The following is a 26,694-nucleotide window of genomic DNA, read 5'->3' as shown; positions in this document are numbered from 1 at the left end:
GATGCATTTCTTCAGGGAGAGACCCTCGGCGGCTGAGTGCCTCCAGAACCCGTGGGTACGGGGCGAGCGGGCCCCTTCCAAACACAGAGACTCCATCTTGTGTTTCTCCACTGACAAGCTGCAGGCTTTCCTCAAGGAGAGAGAGGTGAAACGAGACCAGGTCCGCACCAAGCTGCAAGGCCCTTTCTTCCAATAATTGCACTTCTTTCTAATGTTTAGAGTAGGGCTGTAAGGACTTACACATGAACTGGCGCTGGGTGATGTCTCTTCATAGCCCAGATCCTGATCACAAATATGTGATGTCTTACAAATGTTGACCTAAAATGGAGAGCGGTTAAATGTGTGCGTATCAATGGCTGCTTAGAGTTTTGTTAAAAATTTGTCTGAATGACTTGGACTTTGGCTTTGGTTGAATTATGGCGCCATGATATCAGGGAAATGTTTAGTTAAATGCTTTATGCAAATACTGTTGCATGAGTTTGAAAAGATGATGATGTTGATGTGTAAAATGCATCATCCCTTTGAGTTTGCAGCATTGGACACGAAACGCATTTCACGTTTACATGTTAGTCATTTAGCAGACGCTCTTCTCCAGAGCGACTTACAGTTAGGCGTTCAGAAAAGGTTTGTATTTTTTTTGTGATTCTTAACAATATGTTTGTGGTTCATTAGCCAAATGGAAAGATCAGTGGAGGATTAATGTGCCCAAAGCATAGCAAGGGCCCCTACCAGAATACAGCTTTGTCTCACAAAGGGAGGAACATTGAAATATATATATATAAATCTAGATAGATATTTACACTATTGCAATGTTTTCAACTGTGCAGAAATAGATTGTATCAATGGAGAATAAGATCATGAGTAAATGAAGCATATTTTGGATGATCCTTTATTTGATTTCATGGAGTATACCTTGTGACAGGTGATGGATGTACTGAAAGGCTAATGAAACAGTATGTTAGTGGTACGTTTCACCTACTTTTTATTAACCTAGCTCAGTTGCATACAAAAACATACACACCAAGACACACACGTTTTCTTTTCTGCTGATGGAAGGCTACAGCAAGTAACCTGAGAGTTAAACTGACCACCTCAGGACTGACCTGTGACCTCTGAAAGCTGTGTGCTGAGTGCTTGAGTCCTCACCCAGCCAGTTACATGTTCATCCACAAATACTGTTCAATTAGTATAACACTCAACAACACACATCCCTACCTTTTTGTGTAACATTATTCAGACTTTATCATTGATTAAAACCAGAGAGAAAATTGGATTACAGAATGGTTTCTTACTATTGGACCAATAACAGTTTAGATTAAGACAATGTTTACCTCAAAGGTATTCCACTAATATGACATTTCACAGCTAAGACAGTTTTATTACTTCTCGGGTTGTTTGTCCATGATATGTTGGATGGTCATCACACATGTCAAGTCAGGGTCAGGTCAGGTTAAGTATAATGTCGAACCTTGACAATGAAGGTTTAGTGGACGGTCTTGTGGCTTTGGCAGTAGTTTCTATTTGTCTACATGAAGTAGATATTTACTAGCATCTACTGTATACTCGACACGTACTGTTGAAGTCGGAAGTTTACATACCTCAGCCAATGTCACGCCCTGGCCTTAGTATTCTTTGTTTTCTTAATTATTTTAGTTAGGTCAGGGTGTGACATGGGTTATTTATGTGGGTTTTGTAGTGTTTAGGGTGGTTGTAAGGTTTAGGGGGTTTATTTAGAGTAGTTGGGTTTATGTTTAGTGTAGTTGTCTAGGTGTGTCTATGGTTGAGTGTAGGTGTTTAGGAAAGTCTATGGTTGCCTGAATTGGGTCTCAATTAGAGACAGCTGGATATTGTTGTCTCTGATTGGGAGACATATTTAAGGTAACCATAGGCTTTAGCTGTTTGTGGGGAATTGTCTATGTCTAAACGTTAGTAGCTTGTGTGTGCACTTTCGTTTTGTAGCTTCACGGTCGTTTGTTGTTTTGTTAGTTTGTAAGTGTTTCGTTTTGCCTTCTTCATAAATAAAAGAAGATGGCTTATTTTCCACATGCTGCGTTTTGGTCCGTCTCACTCCCACACGATCGTGACAGCCAAATACATATAAACTCAGTTTTTCACAATTCCTGACATTTAATCCTAGTAAAAATTAGGATCAGCATTTTATTTTAAGAATGTGAAATGTCAGTATAATAGTAGAGAGAATTATTTATTTGAGCTTTTATTTCTTTCATCACATTCCCAGTGGGTCAGAAGTTTACATACACTCAATTAGTATTTGGTAGCATTGCCTTTAAATTGTTTAACTTGGGTCAAACGTTTCGGTTAGCCTTCCACAATCTTCCCACAATAAGTTGACAGAGCTGGTGTAACTGAGTCAGGTTCGTAGGCCTCCTTGCTCGCACACGTTTTTTCAGTTCTGCCCACAAATGTTCTATAGGATTGAGGTCAGAGCTTTGTGATGGATGCTCCAATACCTTGACTTTGTTGTCCTTAAGCCTTTTTGCCACGACTTTGGAAGTATGCTTGGAGTCATTGTCCATTTGGAAGACCCATTTGCGACCAAGTTTATACTTCCTGACTGATGTCTTGAGATGTTGCTTCAATATATCCACATAATTTCCCTTCTCATGATGCCATCTATTTTGTGAAGTGCACCAGTCCCTCCTGCAGCAAAGCACTCCCACAACATGATGCTGCCATCCCCGTTCTTCACGGTTGGGATGGTGTTCTTCGGCTTGCAAGCTTCCCCCTTTTTCCTCCAAACATAATGGCAAACAAGCAGTTCTATTATTGTTTCATCAGACCAGAGGACATTTCTCCAAAAAGTATGTTCTTTGTCCCCATGTGCAGTTGCAAACCGTAGTCTGGCTTTTTTATGACGGTTTTGGAGTAGTGGCTTCTTCCTTGCTGAGCGCCCTTTCATGTTATGTCAATGAGGTCTTGGCTGATTTCTTTTGATTTTCCCATGATGTCAAGCAAAGAGGCATTGAGTTTGACGATAGGCCTTGAAATACATCCACAGGTACACCTCCAATTGACTTAAATGATGTCAATTAGCTTCAGAAGCTTCTAAAGCCATTACATAATTTTCTGGAATTTTCCAAGCTGTTTAAAGGCACAGTAAACTTAGTGTATATGAACTTCTGACCCACTGGAATTGTGATACAGTGAGTTTAATAAGTGAAATAATCTGTCTGTAAACAATTGTTGGAAAGATTACTTGTCATGCACAAAGTAGATGTCCTAACCGACTTGCCAAAACTATAGTTTGTTAACAAGAAATTTGTGGAGTGGTTGAAAAACTAGTTTTAATGACTCCAACCTAAATGTATGTAAACTTCCGACTTCAACTGTACCTATCAAATGCCCTATTCCCTTACCCATTTCTCATGATCTATTGACTCTAAGAATGTTAGACAATCTTCTTGGGTCCTAGGCAGGTGTTGGAAACAACATTGTTTTCCAATCGTTTTGTTCTGAACAGAACCATTATTATAAAAATGTCAGAAGTGTAAAATAACGTTATTAACCAGTTTTCAGTTTTTTAAAATAGTTTCCTTGTTCTGGAACAGTATAGATCACTTTCATTCTGATTCTGTTTTTCAAACCAGTTCCAACACCTGGTCTTAGATGCATATTGTACGTTTCTCTACAACGCTCAGAACAGTTGTTTATGTGGCTAAATCAGCTGATGTCAGGGGAGTGGATCTTATTGTGTTTCGGTGTTGATGCAGTAGCATAGATGGTGTCGTTCATGCTGGAGTAAAAGTCTCACTGGGACACTGTTACTGTAGCTCCTTATGACTTGATGACCTCCTGAACTTTTGTTATTTCCTGTTGAGGAGAGGAGTAGAAGGCGCTCAAAAAACGTGAGTAGCGGTGCGACCCATAAATTATGAGCATTAGGCCATACAAATGTAATTAAATGCTTAACTGATTACCTTCTTTACTTTTTGCAAAAATAAAATACAAATCGAAAAAATACAAAAATTGTACAGGAAAAATTGCAAGATTATAGCAAAAAGAATGTCCTCAATCTTTCAGTAAAGAGATACACAACGTCCTCTAAGATTATAGCTGAACTATGCCTCTTTTAGCCTCACCAAGAGGTTAGCCTCACCAAGAGGCTTGATTGGGTCAGTAAGTGTTGGGCTAAGGTCGCTATAGTATTTGAAGAAGGCACACATGCTTTTTCCATTCGCTTTTTGCCTCAATTTTCAAGAAATATATTCTGTGAAACATTTAATAAAATCTGTATGGCTTTAGGAAGGAAAAGGCACAACTCTCGCACACAATTGCCAACTTGGGTAACACTGTACCATCATTTAAGATGCCCCTATAAATATGTAACTACACAGCAATAACTGTAGAAAAAACATTGTAGTTGTATATGAAGTGTTATGTAATAACATAGTAAGAGTTTATCAGTATAGGTTATTACACAACCGGAACACAGACTGCCATTGAAGGTAAATACACATGTTGTGAAATGACTCGTGTTTTATATTATGTTATTAAACATTTCTTTGTTCCAGTATGTAACTCATAGGTTTTGTAGTTACACTTTTGGAAGTCACCTGTGTATTACCATGTTATGAACTCTAATCCCAACGGGTAACATTGCTACATGTAACTACAACGGGCCAGTAAAACCAAATCACCAGCTAGTCTCACGGGTTGGCAAGGTCTTGATATGTGGATCTTGGTAGACTAGGACCTGGTAACAACACAATGGACGTTATTCCATTTTTATGCAGCTTTTCTTCTCCATGAATATCCTGGCCTTGAATTTAAGCATGAGAAATGCTTGCTATTCACCCACTATTGGTTTGAGGTGGAGCTCAAATAACAACCTGGTCTCAAGGCATTTCATACTATTCTGCAGAGGTGTGGACTCGAGTCGCATGACTTGGACTCGAGTCAGACTCGAGTCACAAATATGATGACTTGCAACTCAACCTTGACCTGAACACCAATGTCTCGTGACTTGACTTGGAATTGAGCCTTATGACTCGACCTGACTTGATACCCTCCCCAAGCCCAAATATTAAAAATGATCAGTGCAGAGGAACGTCGGCAGGTGAATTCAGATGGAGCCCTTGGAAAGATGATACCCCAAATTATTATTTTCAGATATAAAGAGGACCCTGTATCAACAAAAAATGGATTGCAACTTGCAAAACATTGGGGAAGAAAATTACAGACGGAGGCACAATAATTTCCAACTTTGTTCGACATTTGAAGCTGCACAAAGTCGTGGCTAATATATATATATTTTATTACTTTACTAGTGTATCATGTAGGCTAACGTAACGTTAAATCAATGAGCCTCCATACAGTCAGTCAGTGCGGGAACGTGATCATTGCACCCAAGATTGAGCTACAACTGGCTAGGCAGTTTGTAGCCTAAATCCTGCCTGATGTTACTGCTGAGTGTATGTGTGTGTGTGTGTGTGTGTGTGTGTGTGTGTGTGTGTAAGGTTGGGCGATTGTGTACAAGCCTACATCGCCCGATCAGTTGGTTTCAATGCGCTATTGAGTCTTCACATAGGAATTAATGGTGTCACGTGATGATTGCTTTGTTATTCATATATAGGTGCTCCCGAGTGTCGCAACGGTCTAAGGCACGGCAACTCCGTGCTAGTGGCGTCACTACAGACTCTGGTTCGATTCCAGGATGTATCACAACCTACTGTGATTGGGAGTCCCATCGGGTGGCACACAATTGGCCCAGCGTCATCCGGGTTAGGGTTTGGCCAGGGTAGGCCGTCATTGTAAATAAGAATTTGTCCTTAACTGACTTTCCTAGTTAAATAAAGATGTAATTAATTAATTAATATGCGGTCTAGTGTCTGAGGGTCTCGCCAATGGTTGATTTAGCTAGCTAGATTTTTCTCCCCAGAGACCACCAAAGAAAAATCCTGATTGGACCTTTTTTCTCTTCAGTGTTTAACCCTTCCCTTTCCAACACAAACGGAAGAGGTGAAATCAGAATATCATTTAAATGATTGAAAAAATATTAAAGTAAAATGTAAATAGAAAAATTATACATAATTCTACACATCCTTAGAACTTTTCTGAAGGCTTTTTCTCACAGATCCCCACTGATCAAATGTTACGGTTAGAAGAATGTTGTTACAAAGGTTGCACATGTATTTACAATGTGCTTACCCAAGAGCAAGCAACTTAAGGTAGAGTGAAGTAATTACTATACAGTTACAAAGTCTCTTTATTATAGGTCTATTAAAGTATTTTGCCTTGTGATCTCATGTGGCAAGCCAAAAATTCCATCCATGCAAAACCTGCTGAATAGAAGATCCTGTATAGATTGCATTTTCAACCAGCAGCTATCAGGACATAACACTGATCAAATCTTTTCACACTTTTTACAGTGTTAGTTTCATCAGCTGTGCAAAATGATACAAAACACAGGAAAAAAACAGAAGTTTGACTGCACTGGGCCTTTAATGGATTTAATAAAGATTCATATTCAAAATCAATCTCATGTAATACAATGCTGTAGACGAGTAGCTAGGCCTGTAGCTACATTACATTGTCAAAAACAAACATTGTTAACAATGTACAAATCTGTGTCTTCAATTGATTGTGTATCTAAAAAAATTTGAATTGATTTTATGCCATAAATGCTAAAACGTTATCATTAGGAGATAGTGTCCAGGTAAACAAAATCAAAGCGTGTCTTACCTTTTCCAAAAACGGTAATTACATATTAAGTTGCTTGCTCTTGGGTAAATACATTGTAAATACATGCATATCCTTTATAACAACATTGCAATTACAATGTTGGTTGTCAAATGTTGTCACGTAGTACAAAGTAACTCAAAGGGTTATGCCTAATGTCTCCTCGGTTACCCATTTGGGTAGGAGTTCTTGACATGGTAATACACAGGTGACTTCCAGAAGTATAATTACAAAACATATCAGTTGCATACCGGATCAAGGACATGTGTAATAAAATAATAACATCAAATAGATCATGAGTCACTACACATGTGGAATTACCTTCAGCGAGTGGATTTGTGTGGAATTACCATCAGCGAGTGCATTTGTATTTACAAAGTCCTTGTTCCAATTGTGTAATTACCAATAGACGCTATTAAAATGAAATTAAATAGCAGGTTTGGCCTTGAAAGGCCTTCATCAGAATCACATCCGACATTTCCTGTTGAGACAGATATGAGAATGTAAAGTATATTTGCAGAACCTCAGTACATATGATTCTTGTCCAACATGGACATTTAGTCATCAACAACTCCTCCATCTACTCATTAGACAATCGTCTTCTTTTCAGACTCACCTCCTTAAGAACACTTTGCAACTTCTCATAGGCCTCATCCAAGTCATCGTTGACAATGACAATGTCAAACAATCCAGGCTCGTTGCCTAAAATAGAAGAGTGAAGAAACAATTATGAGAACGCTACTCAAATCATTGTCAAAAGCATGTAAATGGACTATCCTTAGTTCAATTCCTATCTGTCGAGCATGTGTAGTCTTAAAACCAGTTAACACAGGATAGTATGGGGGACCTACACTCCTCCATGTCAGTCCGGGCTTCTTCCAGGCGGCTCTGTATTTTCTCCTCTGTCTCCGTCGCTCTACCCCTCAGACGTTCTTCCTGTCCACATCAATGGTCCCCAAAACAATGACAGTTTATACAGTAGCAGCTAGATTCAGCCGCGGGCTGATTCTTTTCTGAGCGAATGGTCAGTGGGCTAGAACACAATTATAATAATTTGTACACTACAAACGGACCACAAATAAGCTCAAATGTATTATGTGTTTCACAATAGCATAATTTCATAATCACATATTTCTCAATTTATTCATAGGAATAGTTGGGAACAGGATTCACGAATGACGTGTATTTTTTCGTTGAATTCCTAGTGATATAACAGTCTTCTTGGTCCAACATATGTTTTCTTATTTTTTTACTGAAAATTTTGGGGGGCCAAATAAAAATCGCTTAGGGGACAAATGTCGCCTGTTGCGGACCCCTGCAGTGGAAGAACCCTGTGGAATGTATGGTTGTGGACTCTTACCAGGACCTCAATAGAGGGGGGCTGGATAGAGATGTAGATTGGGTCCAGGTTAGTCTCCTTGATGTGCCTCACTCCTGCGATATCCACGTCCAAGATACAAATGAGGCCCTTGGCCCTCACGTCCTGTACAGCACTCTTACTGTGGAGAAAAACAAATAAAATAGCTATGTTTATTCATTGCATCCACGATTCCACAAAACAAACTAGAAATTATATATCTTTCCACAACTATCACTGATTCACACTGTAAGACATTTCGGTGCCAACAGAAAGTTCTGAAAGTATACTCGACCTTGTTCCGTACAGGTTGCCCGAAAACTCATCCGTCTCAATGAATTCCCCCTTGTCAATATCCTCCTGCATAGCCTCCCTGTTTGTAAAGTGGTAATCTTGAAACGGACAGGAGAGAAGAAGAAGAAGACGAGGTTAGTCAGCGGTCAGGCTGGATGGAGTTCTCTCAAAACAACAATGGGTAAGTTCACAGGGTACAATGCATTTACATTGATTAGTATTCAGGCGCTAGAACATGTTTAATAGAATGAATGCAAGGACACGTATCGGTAGACAGGGAAATTAGCATTCACATCACTACACATTACTGTGTCCCTACCATTGCGATTATCTTATTCCTCCACAACATGACAGTGGATCAAACACAGTGGGGAGAACTCTGTAGGTAACACAGGACAACCTTGTCACGATCACATTTACAGGGACAACAACACTCAATATTGAACCTAGAGCCACTGACGTCAACGCATACTCATTAGCATCACGACATTACAGGTTTGTTCAGAATGAATCCAAGCACATTACAATGTGTCCAGGTAAAAGGTAGATGGATAGAGGATTTCAATGGATGAAGGTGAAAATTATTTTAACGATTAATCAAAAATAGACAATGAATGTATAGGGGGTAGTAAACGATCACAGACTGAATCCAACAAAGCTCACTGTCATGGTGGTGCAGTTTCTGTGTAATTCTTCGTAGGAAAAGACAAAGGTATATTGATCAAAGAAATAGAATAGTCTCAAGGATATTTGCCTTTACAACAGGACCAGACCTCACTAGCAGCTATGATCCATACTATACATTAATATTATTGAACTGGAGCTATATTAAACAAACGGCTGTACTATGAAGCCTATCAATTTCAACAAATTGTTGTGATGCTAATGATGGGTACATAACAGAGGTTTTATGGGTGTGAAGACTTCTCTCTTTGGGTCTGGAGAGGGGATCCACTACTGAGGAATTACAGGGGGCTAATTTCAAATGCTTTTTACTCCAAAGTGCAAACTGGCATTTGTGTTCCTTTGAATAATAGATTGAGTACTTTCCGTGACTATTAAGCCCTTGGTGTTTGGTCACTCTGTACTTGAAATATGAAAGTAACCCCCATCACTCTCTCTTAGTAATGTTTTTATGAATCACATTTAGGTGTGGTTCGATAGAAGCCTAAATTTGGAGGATAGCTACACCTGCGGATGAAACAGAGGATAGGACGTCTGCTACGGGCAGTAACGTAGCTCCCAGAAGCATAGGCAGACTGAACAGGCCTATGGAGAAAACAAAAAAGGCATAAACAAATATGTATATCCCTGTATCTAACAGGGGGATACTTGGGAGAACCATTGGTGCAGTTCGCTTGGGAGTAAGAAGCATTGGCGCTTCAGTGTCCGTAGGTATGGAGTAGTGTGGGAGAAGAGGTGGTGTGTAGGCACAAAAAGGGCAAAAGGGTATTGAAAGAGTGGATTTTTTTTATTTAACCTTTATTTAACTTGGCAAGTCAGTTAAGAACAAATTCTTATTTTACCATGACGGCCTACCCCGGACAAACCCTCCCCTAACCCGGACGGCGCTGGGCCAATTGTGCGCCGCCCTATGGGACTCCCGATCACGGCCGGTACTGAAAAACCTGGAAGTAGTTTTTTATACAGTATATACAGTACCAGTCAAAAGTTTGGACACACCTACACATTCAAGGGTTTTTCTTTATTTTAATTATTTTATACATTGTAGAATAACAGTGAAGACATCAAAACTATGAAATAACACACGGAATCATGTAGTGAGAAAAAAAGTTTTCAGCTTGCACACTCCTGGCATTCTTGCAACCAGCTTCATGAGATAGTCACCTGCAGTGACGGATTTAGGTATAGACAACATGGGCATCTGCCCAGGGCGGCATCTTGTCCGGGTGCGGCACAGGGCGCCCGCACAAAAAACAAAATTGGGATGGTGACATTTGTGCGATAAAAATTTGGTGGTATACAGAAGATAGCCCTATTTGGTAAAAGCCAAGTCCACATTGTGGAAAGAACAGCTCAAATAAGCAAAGAGAAACTACAGTCAATGCGGAAAATGTCAAGAACTTTGAAAGTTTCTTCAAGTGCAGTCGCAAAAACCATCAAGCGCTACGGTGAAACTGGCTCTCATGAGGACCGCCACAGGAAAGGAAGACTCAGCGTTACCTCTGCTGCAGAGGATAAGTTCATTAGAGTTACCAGCCTCAGAAATTGCAGACCAAATAAATGCTTCACAGAGTTCAAGTGACAGACACATCTCAACATCAACTGTTCAGAGGAGACTGCGTGAATCAGGCCTTCATGGTCAAAGGGCTACCCAGACTCCTCTTTTATGCTGCTGCTACTCTGTTTGTTAACTATGCATACTCACTATAACTCTACCTACATGTACATATTACCTCAATTACCTTGACTAACCGGTGCCCCCACACACGGACACCAACGTCTTGCTGCCAGACAAGCTAAACAGGTTATTTTCCCGCTTTGAGGATAACACAGCATCACCGACGAGCGAGGCCAGCTACCGAGAATGGTGGGCTCTCCTTCTCTGTGGCTGACATAAGACAAGGCTGCAGGCCCAGACGGCATCCCTAGCTGCCTCCTCTGAGCATGCGCAGACCAGCTGGCTGGTGTGTATACGGACATATTCAGTCTCTCCTTATCCCAGTCTGCTGTCCCCACATGCTTCAAGATGGCCACCATTGTTCCTGTACCCAAGAATGCAAAGGACATTGAAGTAAATGACTATCGCCCCGTAGCTCTCACTTCTGTAATCATGAAGTGCTTTGAGAGACTAGTCAAGGATCAGATCACCTCCACCTTACCGGTCACCCTAGACCCACTTCAATTTGTTTTCCGCCCTAATTGGTTCACAGATGATTCAATCGCCATCACACTGCACACTGCCCTATCCCATCTGGACAAGAGGAATACCTATGTAAGAATGCTGTTCAATTACTATAGCTCAGCATTCAACCCCATAGTACCCTCCAAGCTCATCATTAAGCTTGAGGCCCTCAGTCTCAACCCCACCCTGTGCAATTGGGTTCTGGACTTCCTGAAAGGCCCCAGGTGATGAAGGGAGGAAACAACATCTCCACTTCGCTGATCCTCAACACTGGGGGCCCACAAGGGTGTGTGCTCAGCCCGCTCCTGTACTCCCTGTTCACCCATGACTGCGTGGCCATGCATGGCTCTCAGAGTGTGGTTTCAGGAAAACAAAGGAGATGATCGTCGACTTCCGGAAACGGCAGAGGGAGCACCCCCCATATCCACATCGACGGGACAGCAGTGGAGAAGGTGGAAAGTTAAGTTCCTCTGCGTACACATCACTAACAAACTGAAATGGTCCACCCACACAGACAGTGTGGCGAAGAAGGGGCAACAGCGTCTCTTCAACCTCAGGAGGCTGAAGAAATTTGGCTTGTCACATAAAACCCTCAAACTTTTACAGATGCACAATTGAGAGCATCCTATCTGGCTGTATCACCGCCTGGTACGGCAACTGTACCACCCACAACCGCAGGGCTCTCCAGAGGATGGTGTGGTCTGCAAAACGCATCACCGGGGAACACTACCTGCCCTCCTGGACACCTACAGCACCCAATGTCACAGGAAGGACAAAAAGATCATCAAGGACAACAACCACCCGAGCCCCTGCCTGTTCACCACACTACCACCCAGAAGGCGAGGTCGATACAGGTGCATCAAACCTGGGACTAAGAGACTGAAAAACAGCTTCTATCTCAAGGCTATCAGACAGAGAGGTTGCTGCTTAAATACAGACTTGAAATCATTGGCCACTTCAAAAAATGGAACACAAGTCACTTTAATAATGCCACTTTAATGATGTTTACAAATCTTGCATTACTCATCTCATATGTATATACTGTATTCTATACTATCTATTGCATCCTAGCCTATGCGCTCTGACATTGCTCATCCACATATTTATATATTCTTATTCCATTCCTTTATTTAGATTTGTGTGTATTAGGTATTTGTTGTGGAATTGTTCGATATTGCTGCACTGTCGGAACTAGAAACACAAGCATTTCGCTACACTCGCAATAACATCTGCAAGTGACGAATAAAATTTGTTGTGATTAGATTTGTTTTTCAAAAGCACAATGACCCAACACACCTCCAGGCTGTGTAAGGGCTATTTGACCGAGAAGGAGTGATAATCAAATCAATTCAAACGTTTTGTCAAATGCGCCAAATATACCAGGTGTAGACCTTACAGTGAAATGCTTACATACAAGCCCTTAACCAACAATGCTTTAAGAAGTTAAGAAGAAAACAGTTAAGAAAAAGTTAAGAAACAAATGTAAGTAAAAAATAATTAAACAGCAGCAGTAAAAAAACAATAGCGAGGCTTTATACGGGGGTAGCGGTACAGAGTTAATGTGCGGGGGCACCGGTTAGTCGAGGTAATTCAAGTAATACGTACATGCAGGTAGAGTTAAAGTGACTATGCATAGATAACAAACAGAGTAGCAGCAGTGTAAAAGAAGGGTCTGGGTAGCCCTTTGATTGGCTGTTCAGGGGTCTTATGGCTTGGGGGTAGAAGATGTTAAGAAGCTTTTTGGACCTAGACTTGGCGCTCCGGTACCGTTTGCCGCGCGGTAGCAGAAAGAACAGTCCATGACTAGGGTGGCTGGAGTCTTTGACAATATTTAGGGCCTTCCTCTGACACTGCCTGGTATAGAGGTCCTGGATGGTAGGTAGCTCGGCCCCAGTTATGTACTGGGCTGTACGCACTACTCTCTGTAGTGCCTAGTGGTCAAAGGCCAAGCAGTTGCCATACCAGGCATTGATGCAACCAGTCAGGAAGCTCTCGATGGTGCAGCTGTAGAACCTTTTGAGGATTTGAGGACCCATTGCAAATATTTTCAGTCTCCTGAGGGGGAATAGACTTTGTCGTGCCCTCTTCTGTCTTGGTGTGTTTGGACCATGATAGTTTGTTGGTGATGTGGACACCAAGGAACTTGAAGCTCTCAACCTGCTCCACTGAAGCCCCGTTGATGAGAAAGGGGGAGTGCTCTGTCATGCTTTTCCTGTAGTCCACAATCATCTCCTTTGTCTTGATCACGTACGTTGAGGGAGAGGTTGCTGTCCTGTAACCACACGGCCAGGTCACTGACCTCCTCACTATAGGCTGTCTCATAGTTGTTGGTGATCAGGCCTACCAGAGTTGTCATAAGCAAACTTGATGATGGTGTTGGAGTAGTGCTTGGCCATGCAGTCATGAGTGACAGGGAGTACAGGAGGGGACTGAGCACGCACCCCTGAGGGGCCCCGTGTTGAAGATCAGCGTGGCAGATGTGTTGTTACCTACCCTTACCACCTGGGGGCGGCCCATCAGGAAGTCCAGGATCCAGTTGCAGAGGGAGGTGTTTAGTCCCAGGGACCTAAGCTTAGTGATGAGCTTTGTGGGCACTATGGTGTTGAACGCTGAGCTGTAGTCAATGAATAGCATTCTCACAAAGGTGTTTATTTTGTCCAGGTGGGAAAGGGCAGTGTTGAGTGCAATAGAGATTGCATCATCTGTGGATCTGTTGTGGCGGTATGCAAATTGGGCAGGTTACCTCAGTGTTCTTGGGAACAGGGACTATGATGGTCTGCTTGAAACATGTTGGTATTACAGACTCCGTCAGGGACAGGTTGAATAAGTCAGTGAAGACACTTGCCAGTTTGTCAGCGCATGCTCGGAGTACACGTCCTGGTAATCCATCTGGCCCTGCGGCCTTGTGAATGTTGACCTGTTTAAAGGTCTTACTCACATTGCTACAGAGAGCGTGATCACACAGTGGTCCGAAACAGCTGATGATCTTATGCATGCTTCAGTGTTACTTGCCTCGAAGCGAGCTAAGAAGTGATTTAGTTTGTCTGGTAGGCTCTTGTCACTGGGCAGCTCGCGGCTTTGCTTCCCTTTGTAGTCTGTAATAGTTTGCAAGCCCTGCCACATCCAACGAGCATCGGAGCCGGTGTAGTACGATTCATTCTTCGTCCTGTATTGGCGCTTTGCCTGTCGGATGGTTAATCGGGGGGCATAGCGGGATTTCTTATAAGCTTCCAGGTTGGAGTCCCTCTCCTTGAAAGCGGCATCTCTACCCTTTAACTCAGTGCGGATGTTGCCTGTAATCCATGGCTTATGGTTGGGGTATGTACATATGGTCACTGTGGGGACGACGTCATTGATGCACTTATTGATGAAGCCAGTGACGGATGTGGTGTACTCCTTAATGCCATCGGAAGAATCTCGGAACATATTCCAGTCTGTGCTAGCAATACAGTCCTGTAGCTTAGCATCTGCTTCATCTGACCACTTTCTATTGAGCGAGTCACCGGTGCTTCCTGCTTTAGTTTTTGCTTGTAAGCAGGAATCAGGAGGGTAGAATTATGGTCATATTTTCCAAATGGATGGCGAGGGAGAGCTTTGTACACATCTCTGTGTGTGGAGTAAAGGTGGTCTAGAGTTGTTTTCCCTCTGGTTGCACATTTAACATGCTGGTAGAAATTGGGTCAAACGTATTTGAGTTTCCCTGCAATTAAGTCCCCGGCCACTAGTAGTGCCGCCTCTGGATGAGCATTTTCCTGTTTGCTTATGGCCGTATACAGCTCATTGAGTGCTGTCTTAGTGCCAGCATCGGTTTGTGGTGGTATATAGACAGCTACGAGAAATATAGATAAACTCTCTTGGTAAATAGTGTGGTCTACAGCTTATCGTCAGATACTCTACCATAGGCGAGCAAAACCTCAAGAATTCCTTAGATTTTGTGCACCAGCTGTTGTTTACAAATATACATAGACCGTCACCCCTTGTCTTACCAGAGGCTGCTGTTCTATCCTGCCGAAAAACCTTAAAGCCCGCCAGCTGTTTGTTATTAATGTCGTCGTTCAGCCATGACGAAACATACGTTTTACAGTTTTTAATGTCCCTTTGGTAGGATATGCATGATCGTAGTTCGTCTATTTTATTATCGATTGATTGTACATTGGCTAATAGGACCGTTGGCAAAAGGTAGATTACCCTATCGGTGACGGATCCTTACAAGGCACCCGGATCTTCGTACTCGATACCTCTGTTTCTTTCTCCTGCGAATGACGGGGATGAGGGCCTTGTCGGCCGTCTGAAGTAAATCCTTCCCATCTGAATCATTGAATAAAAACTATTCCTCCAGTACGGGGTGAGTAATGTCCTGATATCTTGAAGATCTTTTCGGTCATAAGACACAGTGGCAGAAAAATTACGTACAAAATAAGTTACAAATAATGCAACAAAAACATACAAAATACCACAATTGGTTACGGGAGCGTAAAACGGCAGCCATCTCCTTCGGTGCCATTCTTCTGAATCAGATGACCTGGCCTCCACAATCACCCGACTTCAACGCAATTGAGATGGTTTTAGGATGAGTTGGACTGCAGTGTGAAGGAAAAGCAGCCGATAAGTGCTCAGCATATGTGTGAACTCCTTGAAGTCTGTTGGAAAAGCATTCCTCATGAAGCTGGTTGAGATAATTCCAAGAGTGTGCAAGGCTGTCATCAAGGCAAAGGGTGGCTACTTTGAAGAATCTAAAATATATTTTGATTTGTTTAACACCTTTTGGTCACTACATGATTCCATGTGTGTTAATTCATAGTGTTGATGTCTTCACTATTGTTCTACAATGTATAAAATAGTAAAAATAAAGAAAACCCTTGAATGAGTAGGTGTGTCCAAACTTTTGACTGGTACTGTATATATTTTACAGTTTATGGGCAATATGATATGATAGTTCTTTACAATTAGGCTAAATGTCTTATAAATGTCCTATGAATATAAAATTATAAAAAATGACTCAAGAGCCATACGAGTCTAGTAATATATCTCTGATATAAACTCAGCAAAAAAAGAAACGTCCCTTTTTCAGGACTCTGTCTTTCAAATATAATTTATAAAAATCGAAATATCTTCACAGATCTTCATTGTAAAGGGTTTAACACACTGTTTCCCATGCTTGTTCAATGAACAATAAAAAATTAATGAACATGCACCTGTGGAATGGTCATTAAGACACTAACAGCTTACAGACGGTAGGCAATTAAGGTCACAGTTATGAAAACTTAGGACACTAAAGAGGTCTTTCTATTGACTCTGAAAAACATCAAAAGAAAGATGCCCAGGGTCCCTGCTCATCTGTGTGAACGTGCCTTAGGCATGCTGCACGGAGGCATGAGGACTGCAGATGTGGCCAGAGCAATAAATTGCAATGTCCGTACTGTGAGACGCCTAAGACAGCACTACAGGGAGACAGGACGGACAGCTGATTGTCCTCGCAGTGGCAGACCACGTGTAACAACACCTGCACAGGATCAGTACATTCGAACATCACACAGCGGGACAGGTACAGGATGGCAACAACAACTGCCTGAGTTACACAAGGAACGCACAATCCCTCCATCAGTGCTCAGACTGTCCGCAATAGGCTGAGAGAGGCTGGACTGAGGGCTTGTAGGCCTGTTGTAAGGCAGGTCCTCACCAGACATTACCGGCAACAACGTTGCCTGTGGGCACAAACCCACCGTCGCTGGACCAAAAAAAAAGATCTCTTCACAGACGAGTCGCGGTTTTGTCTCACCAGGGGTGATGGTCGGATTCGCCTTTATCGTCGAAGGAATGAGCGTTACACTAAGGCCTGTACTCTGGTGCGGGATCGATTTGGAGGTGGAGGGTCCGTCATGGTCTGGGGCGGTGTGTCACAGCATCATCGGACTGAGCTTGTTGTCATTGCAGGCAATCTCAATGCTGTGCGTTACAGGGAAGACTTCCTCCTGCCTCATGTGGTGCCCTTCCTGCAGGCTCATCCTGACATGACCCTCCAGCATGACAATGCCACCAGCCATACTGCTCGTTCTGTGTGTGATTTCGTGCAAGACAGGAATGTCAGTGTTCTGCCATGGCCAGCGAAGAGCCCGGACTTCAATCCCATTGAGCACGTCTGGGACCTGTTAGATCGGAGGGTGAGGGCTAGGGCCATTCCCCCCAGAAATGTCCGGGAACTTGCAGGTGCCTTGGTGGAAGAGTGGGGTAACATCTCACAGCAAGTACTGGCAAATCTGGTGCAGTACATGAGGAGCAGATGCACAGCAGTACTTAATGCAGCTGGTGGCCACATCAGATACAGACAGTTACTTTTGATTTTGATCCCCCCCTTTTTTCAGGGACACATTATTCCATTTCTGTTAGTCACATGTCTGTGGAACTTGTTCAGTTGATGTCTCAGTTGAATCTTGTTATGTTCATACAAATATTTACACATGTTAAGTTTGCTGAAAATAAACGCAGTTGACAGTGAGAGGACGTTTCTTTTTTTGCTGAGTTTATATCATACTAATGTACTACGTACATTCACTTTAATGTTGTTTTCTGTCTTTAGTTATACTTATGTATGTTGGAAAACATCTCTTTTGGCTCTTCAGCGAGCTGTCTGAAAATTAATAGTCTATGCAGTAATATAATATTTGTGTGCAGATACAGTGCCTTCAGAAAGTATTTAACCCCTTGGCTTTTTTGTTGTGAAACAGCCTGAATTGAAAATGGATTACATTGATATTTTGTACCACTGGCCTACACATAATACCCCCTAATGTCAAAGTGGAAGTATATTTTTGAAATTAACAAATTAATGAAAAATTAAAAGCTGAAATATCTTGAGTCAATAGTTTTTCAACCCTTTTGTTATGGCAAATTTTCACATAATACGTTTTTTTTTAATGACTACCTCATCTCTGTATCCCAACACATGCACTTATCTGTAAGGTCCCTCAGTCGAGCAGTGAATTTCAAACACAAATTCAACCAGAAAGACGAGGGAGGTTTTCCAATGCCTCAAAGAAGGGCACCTATTTGCAGATAAAAAAACAGACATTGAATACCCCTTTGAGCACGGTGAACTTATTAATTACACATTGGATGATGTATCAATACACCCAGTCACTACAAAGATACAGGCGTCCTTCCTAACTAGTTGCCGGAGAGGAAGGAAACACCTCAAGGATTTTAACATGAGGTCAGTGGTCACTTTAAAACAGTTAGAGTTTAATGGCTGTGGATGGATTAACAACATTGCAGTTACTCCAAAATACTAACCTAAATCACAGAGTGAAAAGAAGGAAGCCTGTACAGAATAAATATATTCTAAAACATGCTTTCTGTTTGCAAGAAGGCATAAAAGTAAAACTGCAAAAAATGTGGCAAAGAAGGAACTTTCCAACACAGCACATCACCGAGTACCACTCTTATATCATATTTTCAAGCATGGTGGTGGCTCCATCATGTTATGGGTATGCTTGTCATCAGCAAGGACTAGGGAGTTTTTAAGGATGAGAAGAAACAGAATAGAGCTAAATCCGAGAGGAAAACCTGGTTCGGGCCGCTTCCCAACAGACACTGCGAGTCAAAGTCACCTTTCAGCAGGACTATAATCTAAAACACAAGGCCAAATATACACTGGGGTGTCTTACCAAGACAACGTTGAATGTTTTTGGGTGGCCTAGTTACAGTTTTGACTTAAATCAGATTAAAAATCCATGGCAAGACTTGAAAATGGATGTCTAACAATGATCAACAACGAACTTGACAATACTTTTTTAAAGAACAATGTGCAAATATTGCACAATCCAGGTGTGCAAAGCTCTTAGAGACTTACCCAGAAAGACTCACAGCTGTAATCGCTGCCAAAGGTGATTGAACCATCTATTGACTCAGGGGGTTGAGTACTTATCATTATATACATTATTTTTATTATTATTATTATTATTTTTTACAAATGTTAAAAAAATTCTTCCATTTTGACATTACAGAGTATTTGGTGTAGATTGTCAGAAAATTACAATTAAATCCATTTTAATCCCACTGTAACATAACAAAATGTGGAAAAAGTCAAGGGGTGTGAATACTTTCTGAAGGCACTGTAACTGCCACCACTCAACATTCATGGCACTGCAACACACATTAAGTTTGAGGCCTGGCGTTCATACAGTAGGAAATTCTTACTAAAGATACAGTAGAAGACCAGCTTCATTCTTGGTCTGGAGAGCACCACTGATATCCTTCTGGGTTTAGTGACATTTATGAGTAAGAGAATGATACTGTACCTTTGCCATCTACCTCTCCTGGACGTGGGTCCCTTGTTGTATCTGTAAGGACACATTCAGTGACCATAAATGTAACACTCATCTTATTCTGTGAGCATACATGTCATAAATGATACAGAATGATATCAATAACCTCAACTAATGATGAGCATTCAAAGATATGCCAAACAAACCCAACTGTATGCCGTTTCTTTTGTGCTCAGTGGTCTACCTCATGATCCAATCGATAGCCATCAAGAAGTGAAATGGTGACAGTGGATATCCCTGTCTCGCACCAATCAGCACAGCCATAACTAAACTGTTATAAATTGTTTGAATATGAGTGGTCTACATAAATATCACACTCCAAGTACTATGACATACGGCCTGTAGTTTGATAAGGCTGAGACAGTGGGTATAGATCCTGCTGCGGCTACCACTGGAAACTACATGTTGGGTGACACAATACGTACGTGATACGCTGAAGCCGAAAACTCCCTTGTAGTCCTTCAGCAGCTTCTTCAGCAGAGTGCTCTTTCCTGCCCCTGAGGGGCCACTTATGATAACAGGCCTGGGTCCTGACATAATACTGACGCAAAGGGAGAGAGGGATTGAATACAACGAAAGATTTTGTTACAGGACACGTGTGGCTATGATATGCATAATAACAAAATGATTCTTACGAATTGCATCTTTCTTTCTTGGTTGACTGAACTTTAGTAATTTCCTGCAGAGACAAACATGTGAGAAAATGTATGTGAGACCACTAACGACTGACTCAAATTTTGAGAATTCTACTTTGTCCCTATTCTACATGCAGACAATTATCCTCTCTTCAATCTCACCTCAATAAGAACACTTTGCAACTTCTCATAAGCCTCCTCTAAGTCATCATTGACAATAAGCATGTCAAACACTCCAGGCTCGTTGCCTAAAATAGGAAAGTGATAAAATAAGGCATAGCATGGATTATTATTGGTTTCATCCATATTTTCCAAAGATTTGCAGTACAACTATGTCTATATGGGACAGTAAGGGGGACCTACTGAGCTCCATGTCAACCCGTGCTGCCTCCAAACGCTTCTGCAGACTCTCCTCTGTCTCCGTATTTCTGTCCCTCAGACGCTTTTCCTGTACACATCAATTGCCCCTAAAGCTATTACAATATCTACATTTCAAGAGTACATTCATACATTTCAAGAGACTCATGTCACTAGCTCAAGGATGACATTTCCAAGGGCTAGCATATGTGACCCGTTTCAAGATGTCGCACGTCACTACTTTGCAGAAGAAGCATTTCAATGTTGTTGTTTTTTTTAACCTGTTAAGGATAGAGGGCGCTATTTTCAATTTAAACGGCCTCGTACTCTATTCTTGCTCGTACAATATGCATATTATTATTACTATTGGATAGAAAACACTCTCAAGTTTCTAAAACCGTTTGAATTATATCTGTGAGTAAAACAGAACTCATTTTGCAGCAAACTTCCTGTCAGAAAGTGAAAAATCTGAAATCGAGGCTCTGTTCCAGGGCCTCCCTATTCATTTGCTTGAAATCTATTAGTATACATGCACTTCATACGCCTTCCACTAGATGTCAATAGGCAGTGAGAGGTGAAATGGGGAGTCTAGCTTTATCTGAGGTCAAACGAGAGGTCTTGGAATGACATGACCCCAATTTTCTTTGTTCAGGAAGGCGCGGGAAGGACATCAGCATTGGCTTCTGAAAAGCTTTCGTTATAGACGGCTAATATCTCCGGCTTTGATTTTATTTGATAAATGTGATAATATCATCGTAAAGTATGTTTTTTCAACATAGTTTTATCAGATTATTAAAAAAATTTCGGGAGTTTTGGTGTGTTCCGTTCTCTGCGTTTGGTGACGATGGACAGCTTCGAGCCACTTGGCTAGATTTGGTTGCTAATTCAACAGACGAAGAGGACATTCTAAATCCAAACAACTATTATTCTGGACAAAGGACCCCTTGTACAAGATTCTGATAGAAGCTCATCAAAAGTAGGACCCATTTATGATGTTATTTCGTATTTCTGTCGAAAATGTTTAGTATTATTTTCCGCACAGATTTTGGGCGTTGTCTCGCTATAACGTAAGCTGTATGTCGTACTAAAGTTATTTTTAGAATTCTAACATGGCGATTGCATTAAATCAAAAAGCGTTTTTGGGCAGAAATGCCTTCTTGAACATGTGAACTTTCATGTGCTTTAATAGCAAACATCTGTAAATACTAATAAACATTTTCAATTACAAGCCTAGTTGGTTTAGCCAATGAAAAAGAGAAGGAACCTTCCCACTTGCCATGATTGGTTCAGATAATGGATGGGTTGGACATGCTGAGAGAGGAGTTCGGATTGGTTTGCCATGTAGCCCACTTCTGTCTATAACATGAGCTGCTCAGTATGTGTAGTAGATCATCCTGGCTTTTTTGAAAGACAATGTTAGCCATAGAGAAGTGCAAAAGTGTGGCTACTCCTCTCAACAACATTGTTGCCCCGAATTTAGCAGACGCTATTGACAAAGATCAGTGGGAAAAGGTTGTGATGGACTGACATTACTTTCTGCACACGGTTGACCGGAGTGCCTTGACACAATAACGGGCCAAACAAGCTATAACTAGCTACAAACCAAATGGAAAATACACGCTTCTGTGAAGCATTCCTCCATATATACGGGTAAGAGTCTAGCTACATTTTCAGATATTATATGTTTCTAATTTGGTCAGAACGTCATTTTCTTTGCAAGTTAAAGTGTACTAGTGAAGGTTAGCTTGCTGGCTCGTGTATGATATGTGTAGTAATATTATTCGTATCTCAGAAATATATTTGCATTACTAGTTATAGCCTAATGTTAGCTAGCTAGCTAACATTGAAACTAGTTGGTTAGCTTTATCTACCTGCAAATTCATACTCAAGCATTTCATGGGTGGTAGCTAGCTATGCCAATTGCTTGTACTGTAGCTATGGGTTGGGAATATGGTTCATTGTTTAGCTAGCTAGCTAGCTAACTACCTACATGTTGAAACAAAAGACTTCACTTTGCAAGAGAATGATTACATGACCCATCAAGTTAGCCAGGTGTGTCTGGGGGAGATTACAGCCATCTATTATATTTAATGAATATGTGTACATGTGTAGACAATAGTGACCCATCCACTTAGCTAGATGTGGCTGGGGGATGGGTATAGCATTTCCTTCACATGACCCATCAATTTAGACACGTTTCTGGGTAAGCATAATCTAATAATTAAAAAAAATATATATTATATTTTTATCTGGACACTGAAAGTGTCACGCCCTGACCATAGTTTGCTTTGTATGTTTTATGTTTTGGTTGGTCGGGGTGTGATCTGTGTGGGCATTCTATGTTGTATGTCTGGTTTGTCTATTTCTGTGTTTGGCCTGATATGGTTCTCAATCAGAGGCAGGTGTTTTGCGTTGTCTCTGATTGGGAACCAAATTTAGGTAGCCTGTTTTGTTTTGTGTTTTTTGTGTGATTGTTGCTGTTCGTGTGTTCATCTGGTCTGTGTTCACTAGTTCGGGACTGTAGCGTCTTCGGTTCTTTCTGTCAGTTTGTTGTTTTTGTTCATTGTTTAAGTAGCCTATTAAAATATGGATTATCATCACGCTGAATTTTGGTCCTCCTCTCTTTCACCCGAAGACGATCGTTACAGAAAGTCAGATTAGGATATAGACCAAGGAATAGATAATGTATTTTTACCTGGAGTTTTTACTTATTGTAGGCTACTACTTTCACCACTTTTAGTCTTGAAATCTTTGGTTAAGAGATGGGTGGGGCTAAGGCTTAAGAGGGTGTGAACGATGCGGAATAGGTGTAGACAAAGAAGAGCTCTCCGCTATTGTAGGTGGACCAAAACATTCAAGGGACATTTTCTCAAAAGTGGGGTTACAAGTTTATCAAATTTCAAAGCAGAATAACGTTCCCATTCTTCCTCATCTGCAGTGTATGATATACCATTTTGTAGCGCCGAGTCTCTACTTTTATCCAATAATAGCGGTCCAAGCACAGAACATTCAGGAACGCCAAAATACACAGTAGTACCCTTTGCGTTGTATGATTGTGGACTTGTTGCAGAGTTTACAGTCGCTCAGCCATGATAGTCTGCAATCCATTGTGACATATGTCTACACCTCAATAGGAGTATATCAAATGAGGTTCTTAAATGTTTCACAATGGGCCATGCTGACTATTGCGGCTCGGAACTCTGAATTGGGCATTACCAGGATCTCTATAGAGGGGGGCTGGATAGAGACATAGATAGGGTCCAGGTCAGTCTGCTTGATGTTCCTCACTCCCTGGATGTCCACATCCAGAATGCAGATGAGACCATTGGCCCGCACTTCGTCTACAGAAGACTTGCTATGTAGAAAACAGAAGATATAAGTAATGTTCATTCATTGTTTCACAGTTCCATTGAACAGCAGAGACAAGGACATATGCATCTCTCCACCTGGATATGCACAGTAGGCTTACAACATGGGGGCTTTTAAACAATAAATACGGACAGCGTAAGAGTGACACCTCACACCAGTGACTATTCCTCACATGCTCCAGTATGACTAGGCTAGGGGATAGTGACATTAATCCTAACACCAAAAGCAGGGTCCAGTGGTTCTCCGTTAGCGTCAAGACGTATCCTCAGCAGGGGAGGGACAGATTAAACATGACACTGCAGGTCACGAGCTCTACGGTGGCTCCTGTGCTATCTGGATATGTACAATGGAGGATAAAGCTAATTCTGTCCCAGGGATCACAATGGACCAGCTCTTAAAGGAGAAGTTCCCTTTTCTTTTAACCAAGTCTGTATTTTGGATGTAAATGGCATGTTATAGAAGAGTCCAGACTGTTTTATTGCGATTTCACTTGGTTTTGAGAAACCTACCCCAACCAGCGATACAGTTCCTCATGCCTGCTCTGCAGTTCCAGGGCGTGAGTAAAACAAGCTCCCAAAACACCCGAATACATCCTTTAAAAAAAAAACTGCAACACCCTCAGTATGGTGATGCAGGTCTTTAGATGATGTACACATGAAATTGGTGTCATTCCGAACTTTATCCTTAACTTTGTGTGACTCGAGCGGTTTCCCCTCCATCTATGATACTTCTCTGTGCAGCCCGTGCATGCGCACTTGGAAAAGCATGTCTTGAGTTGCACAGAATATAATATAATGTTGCGGATACATTTTTTAATGACACAATTTCATGGGTAAAACATACTGAGAGCGTTGCCGTTTCTAATAGGGAGTATTTGTTTGAAGTTTCTTTAGCTTCTGTATCCACGCCCAGGCACTGCAAAACGAACAGGAGGAAGTGTATCGTGGGTTGGGGGGGGGGTACATTTCTCAAAACCAATTTGGTTAAAAAGTGAACTTCTCCTTTAAAGTGATCTATTCAATCCCGTGACAGTAGAATCACTTGTGGGTTCTAGTCACTAGTGGAACAATTACTGTACTTGTTTATTTAAAACCCAATGAACTAGCATAGTCACCGGAATTTTGCAACTCTGACTGTAAGACATTTTGATGTCAACAGAAAGTTATCAAAATGTACTCTACCTTGTTCCATACAGGTTCCCTGAAAACTCTGCATTCTCAATGTATGTCCCATCGTCAATATCCTCCTGCATAGCCTCCCTGTTTGAGAAGTGGTAATCTTCAAATAGACCGGAGAGGAGAATAATCCGTTAATTGCTGAAGCCAGCATTTAAAGTTACAAAATCAGAAGTGAAAACCAGAAGTTACAAAACCAGCTTGATTAAAAGCCTGGAGAGCATCACTGATATCCATCTGGGATTACTAACATGACTGAGATGGGTTTACTGACGCGAGCTGCGTTTATGAGTGAGAGAATGTTACTGTACCTTTGCCATCTACCTCTCCTGGACGTGGGCTCCTTGTTGTATCTGTAAGGACACATTCAATGAGCATAAATGATCAACATCCATCATCGACATCCAGTCATACAGAATGCCATCAACAACCTTAACCTTATGTGCATTCAAAGACATGCCAGAGAACCCTAACTGTATGCCGGTTCTTTTGTTTTCAGTGGTCTTCCTTGCAGCCAGCAAGAAGAGGAATGGAGATGGAGGACATCCCTGTGTCACACGGATCAGCACAACCATAACTAAACTGAACATGGGATGGTATACAGAAATATCCCACCCCAGGTCCAATGATGAACAGCCTATGCTTGGATAGAAATTGGATGCACTAAACCAGACCAAAGTCCTATGACAAACGTGGCCTAGAGGTAGAGAAGGCTGAGACAGTAAGGACAGATAGGGCCAGGCAGGATATTGGGATAGGAGTCAAATGGCGTGTGAAGCACACACGTACGTGATACGCTGAAGCCAAAGACTCCCTCGTAGTCCCTCAGCAGCATCTTCATAAGAGTGCTCTTTCCTGCCCCCGAGGGGCCGCTCAGAACAACAGGCCTGGGTCCTTCCATAACACTGGAGAGGGAGAGAGGAAATACAGTAAAACACCCTCTTCTACTGTAAAATTTCCATAACACTGGAGAGGGAGAGAGGAAATACAGTAAAACACCCTCTTCTACTGTAAAATTATGTACATTTAGATTTATTTTTTTTACATTCACCAATGCATTTGCTACACAAATAATCTTAAACTAATTTAATGGAGCCACGCAATCCGTTTTAGACACTTTGGGATAATTTAGGCATGACCTTTTTTGGGACAAAAATGCTTCAGTTAGTATTTGGTGGCACCAGCCAGGTAAACAAAACCAAAGCATGGATTGTTGTCTCTCTTTGTACAAAGACTGCTTATAGGGTAGTCGAAGTCTGTGCACGGTTGTGTAACAATAGTGACCTTCTATGCAAAGTAGCGAAGACTGGCGTAGCCTTTCGCTGTTCAGTAGCCCACCACTGTCTAGCCTGCCACTACCACAACCAGGAACAGATATACCAAACAAAAAGGAATGAAGCACACTCAAGATTTATTCTGTAGCCTTCAAACTTATTAAGTCAGGCCCTGGCTAACTCCACTCGTAGGAGCCAATCTGCGTAGAGTGCTTGAAAGCTAACCAGCTAGCGAGGCCTATAGCTAAGCAGTTCTTCCTCTGGCCTTAGGCTCAGATGCTAACGTCTAATCCACTGATCCAGTGGATTTAATGGCTACGCTACGATCAGACATGGGGGGGGGG

The 26,694-nt window shown here is 41.7% G+C and overlaps 3 protein-coding genes across 3 annotated transcripts in view; 1 reads left to right on the top strand and 2 right to left on the bottom strand.

Annotated features, from left to right (window-relative positions):
* The window catches only part of LOC129869345 (obscurin-like), a 90,766-nt gene extending 89,802 nt beyond the window's left edge, over positions 1–964 (top strand). Inside the window, exon 84 of the mRNA XM_055943677.1 lies at positions 16–964. Coding sequence (XP_055799652.1) covers positions 16–196 — 181 coding nt within the window. The 3' untranslated portion in view covers positions 197–964. The remainder of the gene's footprint in view (positions 1–15) is intronic.
* A 106-nt stretch (positions 965–1,070) lies between these two features.
* Positions 1,071–20,107, bottom strand: LOC129811043 (guanylate kinase-like). The gene is made up of 7 exons (XM_055862152.1): positions 19,966–20,107; positions 19,514–19,555; positions 8,352–8,448; positions 8,060–8,198; positions 7,551–7,635; positions 7,316–7,401; positions 1,071–3,831 (listed from the first exon to the last, which is right to left on the bottom strand). The coding sequence occupies exons 1-7, from the start codon at positions 20,075–20,077 to the stop codon at positions 3,796–3,798; spliced, it is 597 nt and encodes a 198-aa protein (XP_055718127.1). The 5' UTR covers positions 20,078–20,107; the 3' UTR covers positions 1,071–3,795.
* A 209-nt stretch (positions 20,108–20,316) lies between these two features.
* Positions 20,317–25,977, bottom strand: guk1b (guanylate kinase 1b). The gene is made up of 6 exons (XM_055943649.1): positions 25,866–25,977; positions 25,388–25,429; positions 25,083–25,179; positions 23,749–23,887; positions 20,539–20,623; positions 20,317–20,423 (listed from the first exon to the last, which is right to left on the bottom strand). The coding sequence occupies exons 1-6, from the start codon at positions 25,975–25,977 to the stop codon at positions 20,317–20,319; spliced, it is 582 nt and encodes a 193-aa protein (XP_055799624.1).
* Between the last annotated feature and the right edge of the window lie 717 nt (positions 25,978–26,694).

This window comes from Salvelinus fontinalis, chromosome 14 (genome assembly GCF_029448725.1).
Source record: "Salvelinus fontinalis isolate EN_2023a chromosome 14, ASM2944872v1, whole genome shotgun sequence".
NCBI classification, from domain to species: Eukaryota; Metazoa; Chordata; class Actinopteri; order Salmoniformes; family Salmonidae; genus Salvelinus; species Salvelinus fontinalis.
The sequence above is the reverse complement of the archived record's forward strand: the minus strand, read 5'-3'. Positions and strand labels throughout refer to the sequence as shown.

Coding starts and splice junctions, on each gene's coding strand:
- guk1b (XM_055943649.1), bottom strand. CDS start 25,977: ATGGAAGGACCCAGGCCTGTTGTTCTGAGCGGCCCCTCGGGGGCAGGA. Junction 20,624..23,748: donor CCCCCTCTATAGAGATCCTG/GTAATGCCCAAT, acceptor TGATGTGTACAG/GAAAAGCGTCTGAGGGACAG. Junction 20,424..20,538: donor ACGGGTTGACATGGAGCTCA/GTAGGTCCCCCT, acceptor TTCCTATTTTAG/GCAACGAGCCTGGAGTGTTT.
- LOC129811043 (XM_055862152.1), bottom strand. CDS start 20,077: ATGTCAGGACCCAGGCCTGTTATCATAAGTGGCCCCTCAGGGGCAGGA. Junction 19,556..19,965: donor TTTCGGCTTCAGCGTATCAC/GTACGTATTGTG, acceptor GTGTCCTTACAG/ATACAACAAGGGACCCACGT. Junction 8,449..19,513: donor AGGAGAGGTAGATGGCAAAG/GTACAGTATCAT, acceptor GTCCGTTTCAAG/ATTACCACTTTACAAACAGG.